Source organism: Stegastes partitus, unplaced genomic scaffold (genome assembly GCF_000690725.1).
Source record: "Stegastes partitus isolate 25-593 unplaced genomic scaffold, Stegastes_partitus-1.0.2 Scaffold515, whole genome shotgun sequence".
NCBI classification, from domain to species: Eukaryota; Metazoa; Chordata; class Actinopteri; family Pomacentridae; genus Stegastes; species Stegastes partitus.
This window is the reverse complement of record NW_007578246.1, coordinates 346,881-360,424: the sequence shown is the minus strand read 5'-3', so window position 1 is coordinate 360,424 and position 13,544 is coordinate 346,881. Positions and strand designations below refer to the sequence as shown.

Sequence of the window (13,544 nt, the reverse complement as noted above, 5' to 3'; positions counted from 1 at the left end):
CTTCTTGTCAAAAAAGCTGAAATATTTTAGCCATGATTTATTGTTAAAAAGCAATAAAAGGGAACATTTACATGGAGGGTGAATGCTTTCTATACACACTGTATGTTATAAAATGGTGCTATATACATAAAAATAACTGAATTAGAGAGAATAAAAGGAGATAAGAATAAAAGTATGAAAGGTGAGGAAGTAAACATGGAGGACAAGTAAAAGAAAAAGATGATTAAAGGGAAGAATGAGGCAGGAAAGACGGAGAGGAGGAAAAACAAAGTAGGAGGATGCAAAGGAAATGTGGGAAGTCGAAATCATGACGAGAGTCCAAGAAGGACGAAGATGAGAAAAGAGGGAGGGAAGAATGAGAAAAGACGACGACACGAAACAAGAAAAGGAAAGAAACAGGATGACGAGAGTAAGAAGAGGACGACGACGTAAAGGAGGAAGGACGAGGTGGGTGAAGGGAGAGGAGACTGTCAATGAAGGAAGAGGTGGTCGAGTAGAGGAAAGAGGGTAACGACTGATGACGAAGCCGAGGCAGCGTTTTCTCATCAAACGGGCCCATAAACACTCCTGCATCCATTAGCAGAGCTGCATGAGGGGGCGGCAGGACGGACGGATGGCTGGAAAAATGAAGAGATGGATGGATAATTGGATCGTTGCATTGATTGAAATTCTTTATTGGCATTTTTGAACACACGCATCCGCATTCCTCTGTAGTCGGAGGCGCATGAAAATGTGACTGAAGATTTGAAAAAAAGAAAAAAAAAATCTGCATAAAAAGGCAGAGATGAAAAAAAACTGTCTCTTTGTTTAATTATAGATTTTAGAGGCAGAATTAATGGAAAACTCTGGCGGCTCCCCTGACACCCACCACCCAGCCTCCCTCTCCTGATTAATTTGGGTAAATCCAGCTCTGCATGCGAGTTAGGACAGCTGTTTGTGATTCAGGCCCGACACAAAGCTCCAGTGTAGTCGCAGGAAACATTAAAGTCGAGTCACTGCAGCAAATCTTTCTCTCCTCGCCTCCGTCCGCCGCCTATCAGAGGATTTAAACGGTCACACTGATCAAACGTGCAGGTTTTCACCGACTTCCACGAGTTTTAATGTCTTTTGAGGTGCTGTTGTCGATACAATCGTGTAAAAATAAGCTGGCTTTTGTTAGGAAACACTTAATCCTCTGTGTTCCTACAGATGAAGCGGATATATTTGACCGCAACCACAGTGAACATTAGTCACAAACATCCATGAAACCCATCAGAAGCTGGTGTTTCCACCTCAGGCAGAAGTTACGTCCTGTAGACATTTTGCATCATCGTCCACCATTCTGACGTCAACATCTACATTTTTCCGTCTTTTTATTGCAGAATTCTTGTTCCAGGTGGTGTTACGTTAGGCGGCTTTCTACTGCAGGAACTCGGGCGATTGAGCGAATGTTCACACGGAAGTCGCCTCAACCGACCCTTGTGGGCTTAGATTTGGACAAACATTAGATAATTGATATTTTTGCTTTTTTAGTCACGTATTAAACAAAAATATCCATCAATCTTTATGTCTTCTGTGGAATAACTTAGTAAAGCCTCGGCATCGGAACCCCCTTTCGTAGAAATAACGTCTTGTAGACATTTAGCATAACTGTCCTTCACTCTGACATCAACTTTTTGGGATTTGTGACCATTTTTTTCCCTGCAAAATGACTGTTTCAGACCCTCTGCAACATTTCAATCTGGGCTATCTGTCGATAGCCCTCCGTTTCTTCTTTCTGAGACGGTTTATCAAGTCTGTATAGCTTCACTATCCTGTTGAAAAGTCCACTTCCTGTTCACTGTTTTGACAGGTGGTGTTACGTTAGGCGGGTTTCTACTGCAGGAACTCGAGCGTTTGAGCGAATGTTCACACGAAAGTCATCTCAACCGACACTTTCAGGCTTAAATTTGGACAAGCAAACATTAGATCCTTCTTGTTCCTACAGATATCGTTGATATATTTGCTTTTTCAGTCACATATTAAACGACAATATCCATTAGTGCCGTGGTTCTCAAATGTTTTCTGTCCGGTCGCCCTTCAGAGGACAAAAATCTTTCACACCCCATCTCGCCTTAAATAGTCCTGAAATGAGCCAGTTTAAATTTACTGAAATTAAACATCATGAGCAGTCAAATTGTGCAGCAACAACCTGCTCAGTGATCAGTGAAAGTAACTGAGGATAGCCTTCAGGTTTGTGGTGGTCGTCTCATCAGTTCATCATTGTTGACACCATATCTAGAGCATTGGGCAGCAGGAGGTCCTCAGCTACTGGATCCGTGGTTTCCTGCACTTGGCGGTTCTGTTCCAGGGCTCCAGACCAACTTTTCCAATGGTAGTACTGGTGCTACCAACCTTCTTCATTGGTCGCACCATCTAATGATCTGATCGCCCCACTCCCTTATTCTGCTTCAGCACTGCCACAGCTTAATGCAGCATGCAGATGATGAACAGCTGTTTCTGCATAACTTAGTTCCTATCGAATTGATCTTCAGTGATACAAGACGAGATATCTGTAAAATGTTTTAACCTTAAAGTATATGTACTTTGTCACCAATCCTCTTCTAATATCAGTCATGAACTGGACACAGGCTGAACAATTGCTGAACATGCCCGTGGGTAGATGCTACATTTTACCGATGTTCCCTGAACGCCTCACATCTTGCTCCGGTAGTTGTTTTTTTGATGAACGGACTTTTCTACGAGCTGAGCGCAGGTTAAATGTCCAGACCACTAGCCATCATGTTTATAGAAAGACTGTGATGCTGTTCACATGTGAATCCAGGGGGGGGCGCCACACTGTGAGAAACACTGGCTGCATAGAGGATGGATGTAATCCAGGTTGTCCAGCAGCCCAGCGTCATCTGTTTCGTCACGTCTCTACTCGTCAATTCATAACGAACAGAGATTTCGTTTTCATTTGTTGTCAGTGCTTCTTAAATTCTCGTCACAAATTAGTCACAGCAAAAAGAGTCGTCAGTGAAAAGTTGTTGTTGAAGTTTTCTTTGACAAAATTACCACTGCCCCCATTTGAGAAGGACCTCGTTAATGTAAATGTCTTCTTCTTCTTCAGTCTGGGCTTTGATGAGCTCTTCCTGTTCACCGTTTTCACAGCCGGTGTCACGTTATGCGGCTTTCTACTGCAGGAACTGCACAGATGTTCACATGAAAGTCCAAAAAATCGACCCTGTGAGTCTTCTCTGCACAAAAACAACGACAAGTAGTCGTTACTGGATGTAACTCCACTTTTATGTCAGAAATAGAACAGCGGCGGTTTATACTGTTGGACTATTTGGTGAATTTTATGTTTTCGACGGTGATGTTGAAGAGCAGAAGATTACTGATTACTAGCATTTAGCATTTACATGTGTTTACTTAACAGAGAATGTTTCAAAATGTATTTTTCTTTTTTTATTGGCTGTTACAAAAATAAACAATGCAGATATTCTCGAAAATTATAATAAATGTGAATAATATTGGATGTGACAATGAGCCAGGCTGATGATCAGATACGTTGCCTCCATGTACAAACAAATGGTCGTTTGTTAATCAATTTATTTGCTGTTTTTAAATAGGTTCCTGAGATGTTATACTATTTGTTTTTTTGAGATCAGGGCTGTAAATTACACACAAAATGGGTTTTCAGTACAGCAGAGAAAGTAAAACAAATACATAAGTGAACATGTTTGTCATTTATCTTTGAATTTTCGACCTTGAGAACCTTGAAACGGTTTAGATGACCTTTATTGGTTTGCCAGTCGACACAGCGAGCAGAGGTTTGGCGTTCCAGGTCGACTGCATCAAACATTGTGAGCACTGACGTCCCGCTTCGCAGGAATTAAAACAAGATGCTGTGAAACTGACGGACAACAACTGGGCTTCTGCCAAATTGTTCCACAAACGGAAGCGCTTTTCATTTGTTGCGCGAGGCGTCGAGATCGACAGACTTCTGACGCTAATTTATCCGTTTTTATTTCCACAACAAATCAGCTTTGATATCCCAATATAGTAAATAATTAACTGACTTATTTTCGCGAGGAGGAGGAGAGGAAATAAGAAATGCACCGAATCACGCCTTTCATGCTCGTCTGTCTGCGACTGTGTGAGGAAGAGCGAGGGTGGATTTCGTCTGAAGCAAAGTGAGGAAGACAGATTCTGTGTTTGTGCACAGCTCCGGGGTCCATGCATATTTTAGTGTTATTTGGGTCTTTGTGTATTTCGCGCTCCTGTGTGGTTTAGTTAAAGCTCGAGTTTTCTCTCTCGTTTCTTGTTTCGTCTTTGTTGTCCAAAGATGCTCGCAAAACAAGATATTGGGAAGAAAAAAAAACAGAACAAGTGAAATCGATGTTCCCAGAAGCTGGAGGCAGCGGCGGTGATGCAGAGCTTCAATCAGCAAAAACACCGAACAAGAGAATAACGTGACCAGAAACTCGTGGATTCGCCACATAAAGCCGTACGTTCTGCTGCTCCATGCAGAAGTAACGCACTCTGTTGTTGGTGAACTACTGTTTTGAAGCCTCAACTTTAGAATTCGGCCATCTTGGGTTTTCTGAGCCTAACAAGTGAGGATTTGACCGAGAACTCGTACCCCGTTTTATCGTCTGTTTTCCTCAAATTGTAAACAAAATATACAAAATAAACATCACTCTGTACTGAAGGAGACTTAAAACGTTCAACTGAGACCATGAACTCATTCGGAAAATATTTACTGAGCTAATAAATCAAGTGAGAAGTCGGGTCATTCTGTCATTGACTTCTGTACAGTCAGACTTCATTTGCAGCCGGAGGAGTCGCCCCCTGCTGGCTGTTAGAAAGAATGCAGGTTGAAAACACTTCTGCTTTGTCTAAAACTGTTTGCTGCTGCTGGCCAATGACTGGAGCCGATGCTGTTAACCAGAAACTCATGGATTTGCCACATAAAGCCTTTCATTCTGCTGCTCAATGCAGAGTTAATGCACTCTGTTGGCTCCATTGTTTGTGGACTTCTGTTGTGAAGCCTCAACTTTAGCACGCATTAGGAAAATATTTACGTAGCTCATAAATCAAGTGAGAAATTGGGTCATTCTGTCATTGACTTCTGTACAATCGGACTTCATTTGCAGCCTGAGGAGTCGCCCCCTGCTGGCTGCAGGTTGACAACACTCCAATGACTGGAGCCGACGCTGTTCACCAGAAACTCATGGATTCCCGTTCGTCCCGCTCTCCCTGAACACACTCTGTCGGCTCCACTGTGCTAATTCTCCAGCGCTGATGCACATCAGTCGTCCGGCAGTTTTGTCGGACCGCTCCCCATCTCGTTCTTGGCCTCGGGGCTGTTCATTTATTTCCCTTATGTTGCCGTTTGCAGAGAATTATCTGAGCCCTGTCAGGCGTAGCGAGGAATCCATCCCCCGTTAGGTCAGATGGGGTAAAAAGCTTCGGGTTTGAACCATCCCGTCACAATAAAAAGCCCCTCCAGCTGTGTTGTGTCGCCGTGATATTTCAGTGTGGGGATTTTTTTTAATTAAGAAACACTGTGAGAAAGGATGATTTGTTTGAAGCCACGAGGGAACGGGCGTCGTGTTTTTATTGTTATTTTTGCTGTGCGACTCCGGACGGCTGTAGCTGCTGTGTGGTTTGTCTGCGGGAGGAATTAAAAAAATAAATAAACAAAGAGGCGTTAACGGCGGAGCGTAAGTCACCGGGGATCGCGGTTCCTGTTCTATAGTTAATTTGCTCTGTGTTTTGGTCGAGGTCGTCCTGGGTGGTCTTCGTCAGCAGCTGTGTGGGAGTTAACAGGCGGGTTCAGGGAGCTCAGAGGATCGTCTGCCTTTTGTTTTATCGCCGCTTTGCATGATAAATTTGCATTGTTTGTCGAGGTTTTTAAACGCCGATGCCGGTCGGTGCAGCTGAAACAAAGCTGCTCGTAATAGCTGGATCACTGAGGCTGCGTGGGCGAACCTCAAGTGTCGGTGAGCTTCCTCTACGTATGGAGGCGACGGAGGAGGTTGTTTTAGAAGTTGCAAGAATATACAGAGCTGACAAACATCCCATAAATCCCCCGTTTGGCCTCTTTAATTAACCTGCATCTACAATGTTCTCATCTTTCCTGAAGTTTTAGGTGCAAACTCCAGAGAAACTCGTCACCCTACGTGCAAGAAAGTATGAATCCAGATCTGTGGAGATAGTTTTAACCAATTTGACCGTCTTGGGACTGGATCTGACTGAAAACCTGTTTTATTATCGATGTTCCTGTAAATGGGACACCAAAAAACATCATTCAGTGTTGAAGGAGACTTGAAACTAGCGACTGAGACCATAATTTGTCTCATAATGAACCAACCGGGTCGCTGTGAAAGGATGTTTGCTCGTAGTTTTGGACCTCACACATCGTTTTAGTGGTTAGTTTTGGTTTTATATCAATATACTTAACATTCATTGTTTTGTAGACAGACGTGCATCGGGTGTGGGTGTGCTGTAAAGTTGGTGGGAAGCCTTCTGTCACTGGAGATAAACGAATGACGTGAGTCTTGGTGAGGTTTCTTCTACATACTGAGGCCTTCAGGTGACAGGAAAGAGGGAACGTATTTGTTTTAGATGTTGTGAGAACTGGAAAAACGTCACATAAATCCCAGTTTGGCATCTTTAAACAACCTTTCCTGGAATGGTTTGTGTGTTTTCTCCACAGAAACTCACTTTTAGGTCTAAATTCAGTTTCGAGGAGGCAGTTTTAACCATAGATTGTGCATAAAAGATGGACGTCATTATTTGTAGAGTATCGTGTTGAAGTCTCGAGTTTGGAATTGGACCTTCTTGGGTTTTCTGAAACTGAATTTAACAAGGGTGAGCTGGTTTTATTGAACGGGACCATTGTTTCCATGACAAACTACCACGCTGTGCTGAAATAAACCTGAAGCTAGTGATTGAAACCATAAACTCATTAGGAAGACGTCAATTAAATTAACAAATCAGGTGAGATGTGGGCTCGATTCCTCGTAGAATTCTGTGGACTTGTTTTTGCAGCCGGAGGAGTCGCCCCCTGCTGGCGGATAGACAGAATGCAGATTGAAACACTCCTGCACTGACTTCACTGTTCAGACCTGCAAGTCGCCTCCATCTTTCTATACTTTGTGCTTAGCAGCTAGCGGGGCTAACCACTATTTTCCGTTGTCTGAAGCTGTAGCGCCGGATGCAGCTGACCAGTGATCACATGATGCTGCAACAACAAAACATTTGTTAGAATGAACTACAGTCAGTCAGTTAAAGATACTGATATGGACGAACATTTCAGTGTTGACGTCACTGACTACGCTGGTTAATTACGGCAGCCAGCCCCCCGTTGGTCTACGTGTCCAAGATGATCGACTTTTGATGGGTTTATTTCCCACAAGTCTGCTGCCATCATTCCACGTGTTTCATAAGGCATCTGTTGTCGTGTAGAAAAACGGGCACTTTTACATTCTCTGAATTTTGTAACTTAAGTTTCTGCTCTCCTGCACAGACAGGCTTCATTTCACTTCCACCAGATTTACAGCGTCTTCATCTAAATGAATTAAGCATGATGAGTACATTTTAGTATTTTGATTGGCTTATGTTGGTCACAGCAGCTCCTCATGTCGGTGGTAAAGTTGTTTGAGTGCGACGGCTGCCTTGAGGTCTTTTTCTGCAGGTCCATATAATCCTCTGCTTCAAGTTTTTTATTTAAATATTCTGTACATGCCGAGTCCCAATCTGATATCATTTTCCAAGATAACCCACATTTTATGCACAATTTTTAAAATCAGTCCAATGTATGTGCTCAGCAACGGAACAGTTCTGCAGTGCACGAAGAAAAAAACTGCACTTCTGCATCCGAGCCACTTCTTAATATTCTGTATTAATCTGCAGTAAAGCCACAGTAAAGCGCTGTCAAAATGTAGTGTTAGAGGGTCGGATGTACTGTGGCTCCATGAGCTCCAGAAGACAGGAAAAAAAACCCGTATTCTCTACATGATGTCAGTAAACGTATCGTAGATCAGCTGCAGTACCTGGTTGTTCCACCAGGTGGTAGTAAAGGGGGCACCACGACAAAGACTCGTGTGAGGCTTAATGGTGTCCACATGTTTTCTGCCACCCTTGCTGACACATTTCCACTGTTTTTTATTTTTATATTTGTATTTTTAAGTGTTTGTAATAACTTTAGTTCTCGGGAGATAAAAGTTTCGGGCATTTTATGAGAAATTCAGCTAAAGAGAGACTCGGATTAACATTTTAACAAGTTTTATTTTCCTCCAATGTTTCCCTCAGATATCGCCGAAAGTTCCTTTAAAGTTGTTTTTTGCTCTGATTCCAATCTGAGTCCGTTAAAACTGCAGGAACCTTGTTGGTATCCAGTCCACGGTGACAGAGCCGCACTCGTCACCTTGGCTGTAACCTCTGCAGTTAAAACCGCTGTAGAAGAAGAATAGCAGAAGGGTTTTAAAGAAAAGCCCAGAGCAGCTTCAAGCCATTTGTTTTTCTGGCTGAAGACGTGAGAACAAAAAAAAAAAAAAGTCTTGTCTTGTAAGATTTGAGAGCTACCTGTGTGATTGATCTTCCTAATATCAGAACAGAAGCGGCGCTCCGTTATCTGGGAAACGCCTCAGACGAGCGCCGAGTCGGACTTGACAGAACGCTGCTGTTTTCTCCGACACTTCCACAACGAAGCGTGGCGAAGGGAAGTTCTTCTGAGCCGTTAAATCGCTCAAGAATATCTGTCAAGCCGGTAATCTTTATTGAGCCGTAATGGCGAGAAAAATCCTTCACCGCTGATTGCTGCTGCGCTCTCAGCAGAATTATTTCCCAGAGCGGTTGTAATTGTGACCGTAATAAGTAGCGAAGATAAGAGTGCGGCTCTTAAAGGCGCCGTTGACATGGATTTCATTACATGTAACCATGGTGATGACGGCGGTTAAGATCACTCGCGAGCTTTGAAAACTTAAAGACGTGTTCTTGGTTTTTATGAAACGCTGCTAGAAAGGTGAAACTGGGAAGAAATATGAAGTCAGTGTGGGCATTTCTCTGGGAGACAGAGCGTCTGACAGACTGTAGAATGAGTGCAGCTCAGAGCTGAATGCAAAGTGAAACTCTGTCAGCGTTTAAAACGTTTCTGCGCCGAGACTTGAAGCTTCCACGCCGAGCATTTGACTTTATTTGTTCTATTTCGTCGTGACGTCCTCGTGGTTTTCATTTACATGAATAAACAACAGCACAGTGTGTTGTTAATGCTAACGATGTTAAATTTCAGTCATAAAGTCGTGGGTTTTTTTCTTTTATGTAATGCAGAGAAATGAGAAGCTTCAGTTTTTCTGCGAATAAAAATTTTTCAGCCTCCTGATTAGCTGTTTTTTTTTTTTTCCAAAGCTGTGTCTTGAGCTGTTGCTTTATTGTCAGAACTCCTGGTGATTTATTTATTTTTTTAAAACAATAGGTTCTTGATTTCAGCCCAGATTCTGCATTTAATTTGTCTGGACTACTCTGGCGTGCCTTCAGATTGGATTATTTTTGCTTTTTTAAGTAAATTATTTCCTCTAGCTTCGATGTTTGACCCACATCAGGGTTTTTTGTTGTTGTTGTTGAGAATGGGTTTATGTGGTGTGACTACACACTAAAGTAAACATGATCAGTCCACCTACAGTAAAGGCAACCAATCTGTGTTACGACTCGAAGGGCACGCATGTCAGAAAATGTCATAGATCAGCTGTAGTACCTGGTTGTTCCACCAGGTGGAGCCTCTGACTGTTTAATACGGTAGAGCTGGCAACGGGACCACGACAGAGATTCCTGTGGAGGTTAAGGACTGACGAGGACAAGTCCATGTTGTGTGTCTGCTGACATAACTATCATTATTATTATTATTGTGCTAAATGTGTGTAATTGATTGTTGATTTGTACGGCTGCCAGTTATCGGTAAAGAACATTATTTTAAATTAGCATTGCTAGTCGGCATGTTTATGAGTTTTTGAAGTAGATTTTTTTAGAGCTTTTAATGGATCCATATTGCAATTAAAATGTAAACAGTTTGTCTTTAACGACAGTTAGGTATGTTCTCAATCAGTTATTGATTAATCATTAAAACAGCTGAACGATCGTGGACGTTCTGCTGCCCACTATTGAAGCTATTTTTAACCACTGACAGATACCTGTCTTTATAAGAGAGCCTTGGTTTCGTTTGCCACTTGGCCAAATGAACGTTGTCCTAGTTCACGCCGTCGCACCGCTAACACACGAGATCTTTTGAGAAGCTACTGACAGCCACAGAAGTTGTTGTCATGGCGCCCGTTGCTAGCTAAACTCCCACAATGCTCTCTGCTCGCCAACACAGAACTTCCTGTAGCCAGAGTGGCCGCTTCCTTGATCTGCTATCGTATTAAACACAGCAAACAAGCTGCAGCCTGTAATTTTATTAAACAGTGAGAGGCTCCACCTGGTGGTGCATCCAGATACTGCAGTTTCTGACTTGCACGTCCTCCGTCGTCTTCCATGTCAGTTAATATTATTTAATCGGTTAAATTTCATACATAAATTGATAAATGTAAAACCGTGATTCGGTTTAGCCGTGGTCCAGGTCAGGTTTCACATTTGGAATTTGTTTTGAATCAGACTTTGTGTGCTTAGCAAGAGGCGTTCAGGAACACAAAGTCAAACCATCCAACTAAACTATTTGCAAGTTTAAACCATGTCCTTGAGTCCGGACCTCAAATCAGCGCTAAAAGTCATCTGCAAAATCCTTCCAGTCTTTCTGTTCCCTCAAATCTGTGCAACAGCATGTGGGGGGAGTCGAGTGTTCGCTCCACAAAAACACGAGACCGACATCAAGGCCGACAAGTTTCAGAGATCACCGAGGTCAGTAAATAATCTGCATTTTGGAGAAACTGATCTGCACATTAAACCTAAACAGCAGGCGAATCTCATTTCCCTGCCAGCACAGAAGCCATTTTCCTGCTATTACACGGGCGTTGGATGAGCTCCAGAGTTGCCTCATTGTGCCGTCGCAGAATTCTGCTAAGTCACTCTGTGCAAGAAGTGGCAGCTAATTATAATGTGCAGCTTCTGTATGTGCGGCTGGAAACCTTCATCCCAGAAACTCGTGACGGAGGGTCTCGTAAGGACTCCGGCAGTCACGACAGAGCGGGGAAAGAAAAAGGGTTTTTTAAAGTCTGGATATAGTTGATTAGCTGCCACTCAATATTAGGAAGTTGGTAACTGCAGACAGCGGATGGAATAATGAACGGTGTGACATTTGGAGAAAATGTCTCCTCTTCTAAAATGTCCTTCGGATTCTTGGCGCCATTATGCAGCATTATCCACATTCAAATAATCAGATGTCTGCTCACTTCGGTAATATTAAAATGACTTTAATAATCTTATATTTCCAAAACCGTCTTTCTGCCTCTTGCACAAAATCTCATATATTCATTTCTGTACAAGTATTCAGCGCCGCCGCCGCCGCCGCAGATCTAAATCTCATTAAAAAATAATGAAACTGAAGTTATCCGAGGTAGAACTACATATTTCAATGTGCACACGAGCTCTTCCGTCGCAAACCAGCCGGGCCTTCTGCTCTCTGGTTGGCCTGAAACGTTCTCATCATACGCTGCTGTAGTCAAAATGGTGTCTGTTCACATTTTAAATGGATTTATTTAGTACTTTCTAAGATAGGTTTTGGAAAAAATTGCTCATTTTTAGTATTTTTTTTCCCGCTTATTGAAATATGAGGCTGTTGTTTGAACAACAATATCCAAGGAACTATTAACGATGAAAACTTGTTATCATGCCATTGATTCAGAATCTGTCATATCGGAGAAGTAGGTCCAGTTATATCTGGAGAACCTGAACTTCCCAATTTTTGTTTGTTTTTGTGGTACAACTTTAGTAGCAAAAGTTTTTCTTTCAGTTTTGTGACCAGAAATTTGACATTTAAAGTGTTGTGTACGTTTGGTTCTGTGTTGCTGTGACCTGCAGCTACATCACAAAACATCACGAGTTGACTTCAAATGTTTTTGTTGATTTGAGCTCAAAAATGGGACTTTTAATGTCAGCTCAGCCATAATCAGCGGTTCTTTGATCTACTCGTCCCATATTACAGATTCTGAACCAACGACATGATGAGAAATATCAGTGACAATATCTGGTTTTTATCTTTAATAGGTCCTCAGATGTTGTTGTTCTAAAAACCTGTTAAAAGTGGGTCGTCGGGCAGATTTAACAAAACAAAACATTATCTCAGAAAGTATTTGATGCATCAAACTATAATTTCACAGTTACCTTTATAATTATCTGTATTTTATGCTGTAAAAGTTTCCGGCCAATCAGAGACATTCTGAAGGAGTTTCTACACATTTCTTTCTTTGGTGTCTAATGAATCCTCTCCTTTTGTTTTTTACCTCCAGGTGGACCCCATGTTCACGGTCCCAGCTCCCCCAGCTCCAGGCCACCCCGGGGCCCCTGGATCCTCCTTGCCCTCGGCCCCGTCCTTCTCCCCTCCGGCCCTGCCCACCTCCAACCCCAAGCAGCTGGCGGTGAGGACCAGGTCCATCGGCACCAACACCCAGGACGGGGGCGTCTCGGGGGCGCTGGAGGGCGACTCGGCCTGCCTGGGGCCCTGCCAGCCGGGGACCAGCGTCAACCTGGAGGGCATCGTCTGGCACGAGACGGAGGAAGGTAGGCCCAAACCCTGCACCGCCAACCGGTCAACGCATCTCACAGGCAGCGTTTGGAGACGTACGACGTCGTTACGTCTGTAAAGCCCTGCTGCTGGGAGAGTTTCTGCTCCGCGGTGTCGGGCAGATGTTTCAAAATGTCAACACATGAATTTAGATCGACCAACAGAGAAATATGCACGATTTGATCCACCAGTAGAGCAAACATCTCTCGTTTCAAAGGTTCAGTCAGTGTGATGCAAGTGTTTTGCATCTATGTTTTTAACGGTGTAAACTTTTCTTCAGGGACGTCTCTAGTTTGGTTTCTTTAGCCCTCAATCTGTGCCGAGGTATTTAATATTTAGTATTTGCTGCTACCGGCTCCCAATTTGATCCCATTTTTCTTCATGAAACGCTTTTCGAGTACATTAAAGTTCCTGAAATCAGTCCAATGTGCGCTTTGACAGCTGAACAAACTACATCCGAGCTGTTCCTCAGTGTTCTGCAGGTGGAACCTCGTTGGAAAGCTAGAACACTGTCTGTGATGTACAGTTGGAGGGTTAAATGGGGACTGCAGCCACAACTTTTTGTTTAGTTTACCGTGACTGCGCTAGCCTGCCTTCAGATTGGACTTCATGCTTTTTTAAGTAAACTACTTGCTCTAGCTTCAATATTTTGACCCACACCAGGATTGTTTTGTTGTTGAGAATCGGCTTGTCAGGTGTGACTACATGCAAAAGTCAGCATGATCAGTCCACGTACGGTAAAGCCAACCAATCGGTGTTTCCAGACGGAGGGCATGTTTGTCAGTAAACGTATCGTAGATCGGCTGTAGTACCTGGTTGTTCCACCAGGTGGAGCCTGTAGAGACCAGAGGGGGCGTCACTC

General features: G+C 43.1%; 1 protein-coding gene across 1 annotated transcript in view; it reads left to right on the top strand.

Annotated features, from left to right (window-relative positions):
* Window positions 1-13,544, top strand: part of znf608 (zinc finger protein 608) — a 69,742-nt gene that overhangs the window by 23,650 nt on the left and 32,548 nt on the right. Inside the window, exon 2 of the mRNA XM_008287707.1 lies at window positions 12,408-12,706. Coding sequence (XP_008285929.1) covers window positions 12,408-12,706 — 299 coding nt within the window. The remainder of the gene's footprint in view (window positions 1-12,407; window positions 12,707-13,544) is intronic.